This window comes from Oryza glaberrima, chromosome 2 (genome assembly GCF_000147395.1).
Source record: "Oryza glaberrima chromosome 2, OglaRS2, whole genome shotgun sequence".
In the NCBI taxonomy this organism is placed as follows: Eukaryota; Viridiplantae; Streptophyta; class Magnoliopsida; order Poales; family Poaceae; genus Oryza; species Oryza glaberrima.
The window spans coordinates 30,828,226-30,841,508 of record NC_068327.1 but is presented as its reverse complement, the minus strand read 5'-3'; the positions used below and the strand labels follow the sequence as shown (position 1 = coordinate 30,841,508).

Below are 13,283 nucleotides of genomic sequence, written 5' to 3'. Positions count from 1 at the left end.
GACGGCGGCGGGGATGGTGACGTTGAAGGCAGGGGCGTGCGGCGCCGGGCGGCGGCGGCTGATGGCGGCGGGGATGGCGATGGTGGCGGGGACGGAACCGGCCGCGGGCGCGAAGGTGGTGGTGGTGGTCCCGTGTGGGCTTGTGGTGGCGACGACGCGGTGCCCGGCGGCGGCGGCGCGGTGTCCCCTAGATCCGCGCCTCTCGGCCGGATCTGGAGGGTGGCCGGCGGCAGTTGGCGGTGAAGCATCTAGGCCCCCGTTGTTAATTTTGGTAATTAATGACAAGCGCTAATTGTGGACTAACCGTTGCTATTGAGATAATATTTTAAGTTAGGTCCACATCATGTGTGCGCGTGGATGACTATCGATGGATTAAAATTGACGACGCAAAGCAAAGAGAAACAAGACGGTAAAACTAGTGCTTTAATTTAGAATTGATCGAGGTGTAGGGCGTCAAATTTGCTAGTTTATTTTCTAGTTTCGCCGTACTATTAAGAGGGGTAATGACCTAACAAAGAGTTTAAATTGCCACATTAGGTCATTATGCATTTAGACGTGTGCTCGCTTTTCATCACACACACACAATCACTTGGGATTTCACTGGGCTCGGCCTGACCAGGGGCGGTCAGACCGGCCACATAGTGGCGGTCTGACCGGCGTGCCTTGGCCGGTCTGACCGGCCGCAAGAAGGCGGTCTGACCGGCGCATAAGGCCGGTCTGACCGGCGGTACATGCGCGGTCAGACCGGCCCCTGGAGGCCGGGATGGTGCTGCTCGGGGTGGCCGATACAGAGCCGACGGAGCCGTAGTCGGTCGACCGAGCCGATGGCGGTCTGACCGAGCCGAGGCCGGTCTGACCGCCCACTCAACGTCAGTCTGACCGGCCAGGGCGATGGGGCCCTCTGACAGCACTTCAATGGCTAGTTTTCTAGCCGTTGCAGAGTAGCACGATCTGACCGGCCACATACCTCTGGTCAGACCGGCAGAGCACAAAGTTGGGGGATTTCGCCCCCAACGGCTAGTTTTGGTGGGTGGGAGTATAAATACTTCCCCACCAGCAGCAAGGGGACTCTCTTGGCACCCAATTCAATTGCATACATCCCTTGCACCTCTCTCACACCCACTTGAGCTTTGTGTTCATCCATCTAGTGTGTTAGAGGGTTGATTAGCCAAGAGTCAAGTGCATTGCTTCCATTTGTAGAGCTAGTATGGCACTTGATTGATCATCTCCACGATGGGTCATTGCTTGTTACTTTTGGAGGTTGCCGCCTCCTAGACGGCTTGTGGAGAAGTTGCCCGGTGACCTCTCCGAGAAGATTGTGGAGGAGGCGCGGCGCCGGTTTGTGAGTGGTTTGGTGTTCACCACCTTCGGAGTGAAGGAAGAACTACCCTAGTGATCGAGGCTTGGGTAGTCCTCTCCGTGGGTCGGCTCCCGCCTTGCCCACCCCTTGACGAAGGGGGCGTGCGGTGGCTTCGTGGTTGAGTGGTGGAGTTGGGCTCGCCTCAACAGGGAGTAGGAAACCGGCGAGTTTCCGAACCTCGGTGAAAAATCTCTTGTCTCCTTGTCTAATTTGATTGTCGCATTTACATTTGTGCAATTTACATTTCTAGAGACATACTTGAAATCATATCACCCTAGGATTGCTAAACATTGACATAGGAGTGTGATTTACTTTTCCTAGAGATATAATTGAGCCACTATCACCTTAGGTTTGCAAAACATAACTTAGTTGCTTAGTTAGAGTTGACCCTCACCAAGCCTAGCAATTTAGGTTAGTTTTGATTAGGTGTCATTTAGTTTTAAATCGCCTATTCACCCCCCTCTAGTCGACATCTCGATCCTACAGGCGGTGGCTGTGCGGCGACGGCGGCGGCGGTGTGGCGATGGCAGCGGCGGCTGTTGGTGATGACGGCGGCGGTCGCGGCAGTTGGCGGCTGCGGTGTCGGCTGGCGATGGCGGCAGTGGTGCACATGGCATCGGGCGGCGGCCAGCCGTATGTTGGTGAAGGGCGACGACACAGCGGCAGGTTGTGGATGCGGGGGCTGGCGTCGGTGGCAGCGGCGACGGCGGCCGTTTGTGGAGGCGGTGGCGACGTCGGCGGCGGGGAAGGAGTCGGCTGCGAGGCGAGGATGGCGACGGCGAGGTGGCTGGGCGTTAGGCAGCAGCGGCTGCGGTGGTGGCGACCGTGTCTGCAGTCACTGGAGGCATGGCTGCCTCAAACGACTAGCTGAGGGCGCGGGAGACGACTACATCTGGCCGGCGCGGCATCGTTTGGTGGAGGGGTCGGAGACCGGCTTGGCGCAGAGAAGCGCAGCCAATGACAGTGGAGGCCGGCTCGGCGCGAGAGGCGCGAGCAGCGGAGATGGAGGCCGGCTTGGCGCGCGAGGCGCGACCGATGGAGGGAGACCGGATTGGCGCGAGGCGCGTCCGGTGGAGGAGACCGGCTTGGCGCAGAGTGGCGTGGCCGGCGGTGGAGGAGGCGACCTAGGTGTGAGGAGGAGTTGCCGGTGGGTGTGGTGCGGTCTTTGGCGCACGAAGACTGGCCGGCGGGGGACGCCGGTGCAGGGGTCCCACATGTCAACAAAGTTTGTGTGGTGGTGGAGCATCGGTGCGTCAGGCGTGGATTCGCAAGTGGTGAGCGACGGGTGAAAACCCAGTCCGGCCTTGGTCGGACCGACAACGATGGTTATCCCCCCTCCTGAGGGCGTTGTCGTGCTGTCTCACCCCTAAAGGGTGATTGCCGGACGAAAGCCCTGTCTTGGCTCTTTTGAGTCCTGACGGATGACGGCGGTGGTTTCTCTGTCGCTTCTCTTCTTGAAGACGTCGTTTTGGCATCCCCTAGGTGGCGACCTCGTCTGTGTCCCTTTGTTGGCCTAGTGGCGGTCGGTCACGCTTAGCGGCGGCCGGTCCGGTGTTAGCCTTCTCCTGGCCTTGTGTGATGGCGATGTCGTCGTGTGGGTGGTGATATATTTTTTCCTTTTTCCTGGTTACGATCCTCCAGGATAGTAACATTGTAATTTTTTCCTGCTATAGAACTTCGCACCGTCTCGTGCGAGTCGTTAAAAAAAAAAGGATGAACTGCTAGATGCTACAAGCCTTGTGCAGATATGCAGATTGTAGTCTGTAGTGCGCTGTGCTCTCGCATGCCTGTGTGAAGGCAAAACTCGTCCCCAGATGAGAGACGCTCTAACCTCGAAGCACGCTTTGCCATTGCCAATGTCAAGAAGTTCGGTTCATCCGTTCATGCTGGCAGGAGGCTACGAGCCTGCCGAAACACCGTTCCTTGTCAGAATCATGTCTGGTTATTGACCTTGCAAGAAATTCAGTTGGTACTTGAATCTTCTGAAGATAGAGATGAAGATAAAGATTAAGTGTTTCACGTAAAACCAGGTGGTAATAACATGTAATTAATTGAGTTTTAATTATTACAAATTTAAAAAATGGATTAATCTTATATTTTAGAACAACTTTCATATAAAAAGTTTTCGCACGAAACGCACCGTTTAGCAGATTGAAAAGCGTGCCACGAGTATCCAAAATTTCATCCACCCTTTTCATGAGAAACGAACGCTTTAAAACAGTGTTTAATCCCTCCGTCCTAAAAAAACTCAATTTCTAGAGTTTAAATTTTATCCCACAAAAACTAACTTCTACCATCCTACCTATCCTCAGCTAGCGGTGGAAACGAGCCGAGCTGAGCCTGGCTTAGCTCGTGAAAGCTTGGTGCAAGGGAAGCTCGGCTCGGCTCGTTTATGGGCTCGAGCTAGCTTGAGCTAGCTCGCGAGCCTGGCATCAAGTAAATCTCAAGCAAGTCTAAGAGAAATCGAACAACATTTTACCACATAGAATGTGTAATAATGTGATAATTTTTCTTTAATATGTCATCACAACACATAAATATATAATATGACAATCAAAGTTATCATTTTTAACAAATAAATAGTTAGAAAAGGTGTAAATTTTTGCATATGACCCTATTGTAGTGAGCCAAGCGAGCTCACGAGCGGCTCGTGAGCCAGCTCGGGCTTGGCTCGTTTCGGAAACGAGTTAGGAAGGAGGCTTAGGCTCAACTCGTTTGTCTTTCGAGCCGAGCCGAGCTATGCGAGCCCGAGCCAAGCCTGAGCCTAGCTCACGAGCCCAAGCTTTTTGTCCACCCCTACTCTCAGCACGTAAAACGAGAAGTTTTATCCCTAGAATATTCTTTACCTATACATATTACTCTTACTAATTTTTTTAATGATGAAGGATATTTTAGTTATTCTACATATCCACTAATTTTATTTTAAGATGCTAGGAATATTTTTTTCTCTTTTTACGAAGGAAGTAATTTACAAGATGAGATTCAGAGCAGGCTGTAATGCGACGAAGACTTTTCCGGGGTTTAACAACTGTGAACCCTGTCGTGCCGGGAGGAACAACCGAATAACCGATGGATCAATGGCGGGTCAAACCACATCCACCTGCACTGAATCACTGCACCATCACTTCATGTGAAACGCTGTTACAGCAAGGATAATAATACAGCCAACTTATTAATTATAAAGTAGTTTATAGCCTTTTTTTAACCCACACGTATAATAGTTAGCTATTTACAATTAATACAGGACCTACTTGTCTATCTCACATAATTTTTTAGTTCTTGTGTCCAAACCAGCTATATGTTTACAGCTCACTTCTCCTCTCTTCTCTTCTTCACCTCAGCATTTAGCCGACTTACAGTCTACTATTATACTTGCTCTTAGAGCAGGTACAATAGCAGGCTATAAGCCAGCTATAAATATATTTTAAGAAGATAAAGGAAGGAATAGAAGAGCAGCGGGCTATAGATCTGTAGCTAATTGCAGCACAGAGTTCAAGACGTAATGTGTGTATGACATGTGGAACCACATATTAATAGTATAGTAAGCAATTATTGTATGAGTTTACTATTACATTGGTTATAGTGATTTGGAGTTAGTAGTCGACTATGCTATTAAACTTGCTCTTCCTACCTCGCAGTAATCTCAACGCTGCTATCATATCAGTAATACTACTTCCACCCAACCAAATTACTACTACCTCCATCCCAAAATAAGTGCAGCCGTGGATATCCGTGCCCAACGTTTGACCGTCCGTCTTATTTAAAAAATTTGTGAAAAATTTGAAAATATTTAGTCACACATAAAGTACTATTCATATTTTATCATCTAATAGCAATAAAAATACTAATCATAAAAAAAATTTCAAATAAGACGAACGGTCAAACGTCGAACGTGAATAGTGCAAAACTACACTTATTTTGGGACGGAGGGAGTACTCCACTTAGGCTGCGTTCGTTCTAGATACATTGAGTTAGAAAGTACATTGTTTTCTGAGCACACGCTTCCCAAATTACTACACGATGCGTTTTTTTGCAAAATTTTCTATAGGAAAGTTGTTTTAAAAAATCATATTAATCCATTTTTAAAATTTATAATAGTTTATACTCAATTAATCATGCGCTAATGGCTTACCTCATTTTACGTATCTTTCCAATCTTATCAATCTCCTATCCCTAAAACACACCTTAATAGACAACCAGTCAGTTGATCAGCGCGGTTCATGCTTGAAGAAAGCAGCCCGGTGGTAAGCGACTGGAGCAGGTCATCTGAGCCGTGCGATCTCTCGATCCGTTGATCCGACGGATCCAACCTTCCCAACCCAAAGCGCATCAGACGGCCATGTGACATGACAAGAGAGAGAGAGAGTCAAGGAGTCACTTGCACAGCTCAGCGGAAGGCTGCGTAGTCATCTCGTTTGATCGAGCTGAGCACGAGAGGAGAAGCAGCAAGCACGCGACGCAACCATCGCCGCGCCTCCGCGACCCCTGACTGCGCGAGGAGGCGAGCTCGGGCCGGAGCTGAGGGAGCTCGCCATGGCGACCGGCAACCTGGCCAGCGTGGTGGTGGCGGTGGACGGGAGCGAGGAGAGCATGAACGCGCTGCGCTGGGCGCTCGACAACCTCCGCCTCCGCCCCGACGGCGCGCTCGTCGTGCTCCACGTCCAGCCGCCGCCGAGCATCGCCGCCGGGCTCAACCCCGGACCCATCCCCTTCGGCGGCCCGAGTAAGCAATCTCTCGCACTCGTCTTCGCGGAAATCAGGACGGACACTTGGTCCTGTGGCTGTGAGCTGTGGTTCTTGCGAAATTTGTTTGGTCGAGCTGGGTTTGATGGCTTCCTGGATGTGACGCGCGGCTGATCAGGCGAGGTGGAGGTGCCGGCGTTCACGCAGGCGATCGAGGCGCACCAGCGGCGGATCACGCAGGCTATCCTGGATCACGCGCTCAAGATTTGCTCCGAGAAGAATGTAAGGGGAACCACATTTGTGCTGACAATTGCTCGACGATTTTGATTTCTAGCCTTCTCGTTTGATGATTGGGATGATCTTCTTGCAGGTGGAGGTGAAGACGGATGTGGTGGTTGGGGATCCTAAGGAGAAGATCTGCGAGGTGACGGCAAATCTCAAGGCCGATCTGCTCGTCATGGGGTGCCGTGCTTTTGGCCCTCTCAAGAGGTAATGGATAATAAGCACTCTCTCTGCACTGGTTAGCTAACTTGGCGTGGTTTGATTCTGTCCACTTAATTGGGAACAGACCTGCAATTCCGTAATTTTTTTTTGAGAGGGCAATTCCATAGTAAATTGTATCACATTCTGCAATATATGGGGAATCAGTATTCAGTACTGCTGGTGGGGCTAGGCTACACATCAGGGAATTTTCAGGCCATTGGAAGATGCACATGACACAATGGTTAGGGGGGGGGGGGGGGGGGGGATAAGCTATCTGGGAAATTCTAGTTACTGAAACCATATTGCCATCATCAGGCAGGGGCCTGTTGGGAAAGTTGGTTTTTTGGGCAACAGTAATTTTATAATAGTTGTCTGTTCACTTGTTTTGCTCCAACTCCAAGTTCAGTTCTTGACCTGTTTATAAGCTTTTAACGCAAGATTTATGTGCAAATCTGAGCTTTGAAACTGGAAAAATAAAACATTCTGTAGTATTTGCGAATCGTTCTATGTGTCTTGCTTATTTGATACTCCTATTCTTATTCCTAGCCTAATCAAGAGATGATTTCTGGAACCTGACACAAACCCTGTAAGACAGCTAAGCAATCTCGTTGTTTGTCAAGTGGCACCAGCATTTTTTTTCATAAAAATGAATACTGACAATACAAGTGAAGCATTCAGTGAGCAGGGAGTGGAACCATTAGCTTGCATTGGGTCATTTAATTTTGCTACTAGTTTGGACTTGGTTATGCTTCGACATGGAAGTTTCTCACAGTAGCCAACCCTACTTCTGCAGCCTAAGTAGATGATGGCCATAAGAGCATCTCCAACGACCTCTCCAAATCGAACTCTTCAAACACCCATATAGCCAACTTTTCATCTGATTTGGCTAGCTAAACTAGTTATTTACTCCAACAGCCTCTCCATCTACCCCTCTATTTTAAGTCTATGACACAGGGTCCCTACATGTCAATCACTGCTTCTTCCTCCTCTCCCCTTCTTCCTCTTTCTCCCGTGCGAGTCGACGGCGACGGCGAGGGAAGGCGATGACGGCGGCGCTAGGACGGGCGACACTAGGAGGACGATGACGGCGGCGCTGTGAGGACGACGACGGTGGCGCTGTGAGGACGACCATGGCGTGCCTCGGGGTCGCCGGGCTCCGTGAAGTCGGCAGCGGTGGAGGCACACCGGGAGCCGTCTCCCCAGCGTCGGCGGCCCTGGCAGAAGCGGCGTCGTGCTCCGGACGGCGCCAAGCCCCCCATGTGGCGGCAGCACGGTGGATGGCGGGCAGCGGTGCCGACGACGGGTGCCCGGTTGAGGAGGCGGCGGAGCCGAGGACAGTTGCAGGCTATCACCATACATTTGACCGATACTGCTCTGTCCATGCTGGATACAACCACAAACCAAAACAAACATAGAGAGGAGGAGCATGATGCATCACACCATCTAAACTAGCCTAGATGACAGATAATAATTATACACGGGATTAGCACCAGATCGAACCAGATGACGATAATTATACATAGGTCTAGCTATTTGACACTCCAGAGTAGAATCACACACTAGCTCTGAATTGACACCATCCTACTTAATATGCTTCTGCTGAATATTCAGTGTTCAGTGAACAACAAGCTTGGACATGAGCTCCTTGAGAATGGCAGGGCAGCTTGTGGTGAGATGCTCGAAGCCGTCGGTCGCCATGGTCGAGCTCAGGTGGTCGGTGTATATGAAGTGCAGCATCGCCCTGAACACCGGCGCCTCGATGTCGTTGATGCGCGTTGGCGTGGCGGCGGCGGTGCTCCGCGGCTGCGCCATCGGGCCGAGGAGCTCCGCCTTGAGCACGGACGAGCGGGCGGCGAGCACGGACCTGTGCGCCTTGTACGTCTCGCCGCCGGCCTCGAGAGTGACGTCCGTGCCGTCCCCACTGGTGAGCAGCTTGCCGAGGTGGCGGTGCAGGTCGGACGGCGGCACGGAGACGTAGGACGGAAATTCGGCGGCGGCGACCATGGACGACAGTAGCTGGGCAGATTTCGCGGCAGGTAGGGAGTGGCGGACGGACGGGATGGGGAAAGGGGGAGAGAGAGGAGACGGGTGGAACCCACACCGGATGGCAAGCCATCCGGGCTAGCCAACTTTGGCTAGTGAGGTGGGGAATTTAGCCAGCCGGATGGCTTGGAGAGCCATTTGGCTAGTCTATTGGAGTAGATTTGTTGTCCAACTTAGCTAAATTTTAACTTGAAGAGCCATTTGGCTAGTCTCTTGGAGATGCTCTAAGAGTACACTAAGGCAAACATTGGTTAGATGCATGGGGCAGAGGGCTCGTAGTGCCCCTCCTTTTCTTGATCCAGCTTTTCTTCACTTCGGTAGTTAAGAATGATTTTAGGGGGGCTGGCCTGCTCGCCATACCAATACCCATACAATCTTCAAATGCTCGGCGCAACTGACTCCTATTTTATGGAGTGCAGTTGATCTAGTGTTCATGTATCTAGGTCATGAAGATTTTTAAGTACTTCTTGCTTGATTTTGTTTGATTGTCAGCTTATTTATTCCCCTTTTTTTCTATATCAAATATGAATCGTCTTGTTTTGGTTTCTGATTGAAATTCTGAGTTGGTTTTGTTCTACAGAATGTTCTTAGGAAGTGTGAGCAACTACTGCATCAACAATGTGGTCTGTCCAGTTGTTGTAATCAAAGGCACTTGAGCCATCTTCGATCAGTATTTTTGCTGCACTTTAAGTCAAGCCTCTGAGGTTGCTACTGCGCTATCATCCGTAATGGTACTGCCTATTTCACATTTGGAGACTAGTTTGTTGTGCATCTTTTTGTCACATGGTGGTGTTTACGGATGATAGTTGTCGCGTGCATTTGAGCAAGGAAATATGTATTGATTGTTCAATTGTAGAAATAAATGTGCCATGTAGCACATTGTTTTGTATATTCTTGTATTTGTTCTGTGCTAAACATCACAAACTTGGCAGAAGTGAGTTCCCTTTTGTATGAATCCTGTCATACTTTTATGTTCCTTGAGATGTCCAAAGTAAACTATTCCAATTTCCAGCCTTGTTTCATATCATAATCTTATACGCGTGGAAATTTGCAAAGAATTGAATATGCAAGAGTAAAAAACAGCAGTTCTGACTTCTCAGTAGTCAGTACTGCATCTTATAACCAGATGCCAAACTGCTACGATTGCATTATTCAGAGATGCACATGCTGAAGCACAAGCGTGATAACAAGGATAGGTGATCAAGACGAACAATGCTCATTCCAAACGGATACCATACAGTAGTGCAATTGGAGATCAGTAGATCACCAGTCACCACTGAATACAAAACAACAAATTGGAGACTATCGAACGAAGCATACACACATACTGGTAAGCAGTAGCACACCATCAAACTCAATCATCACGCACGACAGACAACTTAAATAAAGAACTTCAGAAACAAGCAAACCAACCATTTCTTTTGGCAGGCAGAGAGCATCACCCCCCTGGATTTGCAATGGACAAGAATGCTCTTCTTCAGTTGAGCTTTTTCCCTGTTCCAATTCAGGCTTCGTTTCAATATCCTGTAGATGGGTTCAGTCTCACGCTCCTGTTGAGCTGCTGCTGTTGCGCTCCATGAACAGCCTTATCCTGAAGGACGAGAGGATGTGCTGGCTGCAGCTTATTCACATTCCACATTGCTGGGAAATCAACTGCAATCACTGGACGATGACGCAATTTTAGCCACGCTTGATGCGCGTGAGCCGCTGATGCTCCAGTGATGTGAGGCAGTAAGAGCTTCCTCCTGAAGTTCTTGAGTTCAGCGAGGGCAGTGTCAGCTGTTTGAGCAGAAAACGCAAGAACTCCTTCCTTCAGAGCAGGAGTCGTCGCTGCCATCCCTGTTCTGGCGCCGGCAATCCCATTGTCGCCGCCGACGCGGGCAATCTTCTTGATCCCGACGAAAGTCTCGGTGAACCGACGGATGTAAACCACGCGGTAGTTCGGCGGCAAGCGGAACGCGCTCGCCGAGCCAATTGGGGCGGCAAAGATGCCGCCATCCTTGAGCACCCTGTCGACGAGGCCAACCCTGTCGCCGTCCTTGTCGAAGTAGCCGAAATCCAGCACGAAGTCGACGGACAGGTCCCCCGTCGTCAGCAACTCCCGCGGCGTGATGCGTCGCGTGTCGTCGCCGTCGAGGGCGGGAGGGTGGTGGTGGCAGTCTCCATCGACGGCGCCGAGGAAGACGGCGCGCGCGCCGGGGGCGAGCAGGCCCTCGCGGCGGAGGTCGCGGAGCAGGAGCCCCACCTGGAGCGCGTCCCCGGCGGGGGCCTCGGCATCGCGGAGCCAGGCCAGGGAGAGCAGCGCGACGGCGAGGAGCACCGAGCGCGCGATCACGCGGAGGACGCGCGGGTCCGGGAGGCGGATCACCACGCAGCCGTCCGGCATCTGAGCGAGCGAGCGAGAGAGAGAGCTATACCGCACAGAGACGGTGGCGAAGACGAAGAGGATGATGAGTCTTCCGGCGAGGGAGGGGGGGATTAGCGGGTGCAGAAGCGGGCGGCGGTGTGGTTGCCACCCACGAGGGCGAGGCGGGCGTGCGGCGCGCGGAGCGTGAGGAGGAGGAGGTGACGGATCCGCTCGGTCTCCATGGAGGCGACGCGCCCTGCCTCACCCGCCTCGGGCCGGTGGGAGAGATCGATCCGGCGTTAGGTCTCCATCGGCGGCGGCCGCCTGTGGGGGGGAGAGATCGGCTACGGAATTTGGGAGGTTTTCGTGGGAAGAATTGGGAGGGTGCGGGTGGATGGCGATGAGCGGCGGCGCGCCGGGTGTGTTTATGGGGGCGGTACCGCGCTAGGTTGGGTGGCTTCGGAACGGTCCGGTGGGAAGCGAGCGGTCCGGTCGGGGGCACAGTGGGGGACTGGGGATGGGGCAACATATCCTATGCACACAGGCCCTCACGTGTACACACGTGCACACCAACTAAAAAATATCACCAAAAAATCTAGAAAAAATCATACACATACTTTCAATTGTATTACACCTAGGGTTAAAATCTTAACATCAAATTCATTATATTTTAGCCGTAACAAAAAAACAAAAAATCTGACAGTTTTAAGGTTGCAATTTTGTCAGAATTTTATCTTTTTTGTTATTCTCTATGTAGAATGAATTTGAAGATGCGACTTTGCACGTAGATATAATACTATTGAAAGTATATGTATGAATTTTCCTAGAATTTTTTGTGATAATTTTTAGTTGGTGTACACGGTGTGTACATGTGAGGGCCTGTGTGCATAGGATACGCTCCCCTGGGGATGGATGGTTTGCGACAGTATCTGGTCTGGTGGAGTTGTAACAGCTCGGGAAAATCAGCAATATTATAAATTGTTAGATTAGCATATACTCCCTCGTCTAATAATATAAGAAATTTTGATTGTATAAGATATATCCTAGTCTAGATTCGTAGTATGAAAAAAGTACAATAAAAGTGTTTTTAATGTGTTTGCATTATCAGCGTACATCTACAATAAAAGTTTTTTTTTAATGTGTTTGTATTATGAGCGTGTGCGTATACACAATAGAAGTTATTAATCATGCATTGATCATTGTATATTTGTATTGTACCATGGTGCAGTTAATTTTAGGGAAAAAATTCAAAGAAAAACTAGCGATCCAAACCAATATATTGGTGTTGATACTTGTTCTACCACCATAACGATATATTGGTGTTGGACGTGCTAGTGTGCTTTGAACAAGATTTTTTTAGCGAGGTTAAAAATCCCATATTCAAGCCTTGTTACTTCTTTCTTAGGTTAAGCACATCATTTATTAATATTGCCATCTATTACTGGATAGGATACATCATAGTACTACGAATCGGATATATCACTGTATTATATAGTACTAAATTGTTATATTATGGGATGGAGAGAGTATTCTATAACACGCATTTTGTTTTCTCATAAGCAATTATCATTTCTTCTTTTGTTATGACGATCAAGCAAGAGAGATTACACGAGAGGCATCCTATGTTGTTATTGGGAAGATTATGGGTTGTTTGGTTGATACCTAACTTTAACATAACTAAACTTAGACAAGTAATATGTCTAAGAAATAGTTGGCTATAGCCCGTAAGGGGGATTTGTAATTATAACACTGCAAACATTAACCTTTGCTATAATGACACTGGACCCATATTTTATAGACAAGATGGATCCATTTGTCATCCACTCGGAGTGTCAAAACAGCGAAACCCTCGTGTTTGCAGTCCCAATATTGCAAATTTCTCGTCCGCATGTGTGATATGTTTAGTTACAAATTTGAAAGTGCGAGTGGGTCTTAAGAGTAAGAAAGTGTGCATAATTGTGAAGTGAAACAATCACATGACTAAATAATCGTGATATGACTAAAGTGTGGTATGGTAAAGTGAGGCAACCAACCAATCACCCCCTTAGTCAATGGCCGGTCAGCAGCTTAATACGGTATTGTAGCCTCACTACTAATATTGTATGGTTATTTTAATAGGTTTTTCAGTGGACGACACAAAATATATTTTTCGAGATCGTTATAGGAATGTAACAAAATATCGTACGCATAGTATTTTCCGTTATGTTTACCGTTATGTTTATGTTATTCCAGTTTCTTTCCCATGTTTTTATTTTTTGAGCGGTTTCCCATGTTTTTATGGTTGTGCGCAACCTATATACGTAGAGGTCGGATGCAATTTTATTGCGAAAAAAAAAAAAAGAAAACCATTGAAGCTGGACCGTAGGA

At 49.2% G+C, this 13,283-nt stretch overlaps 2 protein-coding genes and 1 pseudogene across 2 annotated transcripts; 1 reads left to right on the top strand and 2 right to left on the bottom strand.

The window, feature by feature from the left end:
* Positions 1–5,725: 5,725 nt before the first annotated feature.
* Positions 5,726–9,545, top strand: LOC127763218 (universal stress protein PHOS34). Its single transcript, XM_052287858.1, has 4 exons — positions 5,726–6,083; positions 6,222–6,325; positions 6,414–6,532; positions 9,150–9,545. Exons 1-4 carry the CDS (start codon positions 5,894–5,896, stop codon positions 9,223–9,225), a joined length of 489 nt encoding a protein of 162 aa, XP_052143818.1. The 5' UTR covers positions 5,726–5,893; the 3' UTR covers positions 9,226–9,545.
* On the bottom strand, positions 8,010–8,722 carry LOC127763217 (uncharacterized; annotated as a pseudogene).
* Positions 9,546–9,669: 124 nt separating the features above from the next.
* On the bottom strand, positions 9,670–11,344 carry LOC127763216 (uncharacterized). The gene has a single exon (XM_052287857.1). It carries the CDS (start codon positions 10,953–10,955, stop codon positions 10,086–10,088), a length of 870 nt encoding a protein of 289 aa, XP_052143817.1. The 5' UTR covers positions 10,956–11,344; the 3' UTR covers positions 9,670–10,085.
* Between the last annotated feature and the right edge of the window lie 1,939 nt (positions 11,345–13,283).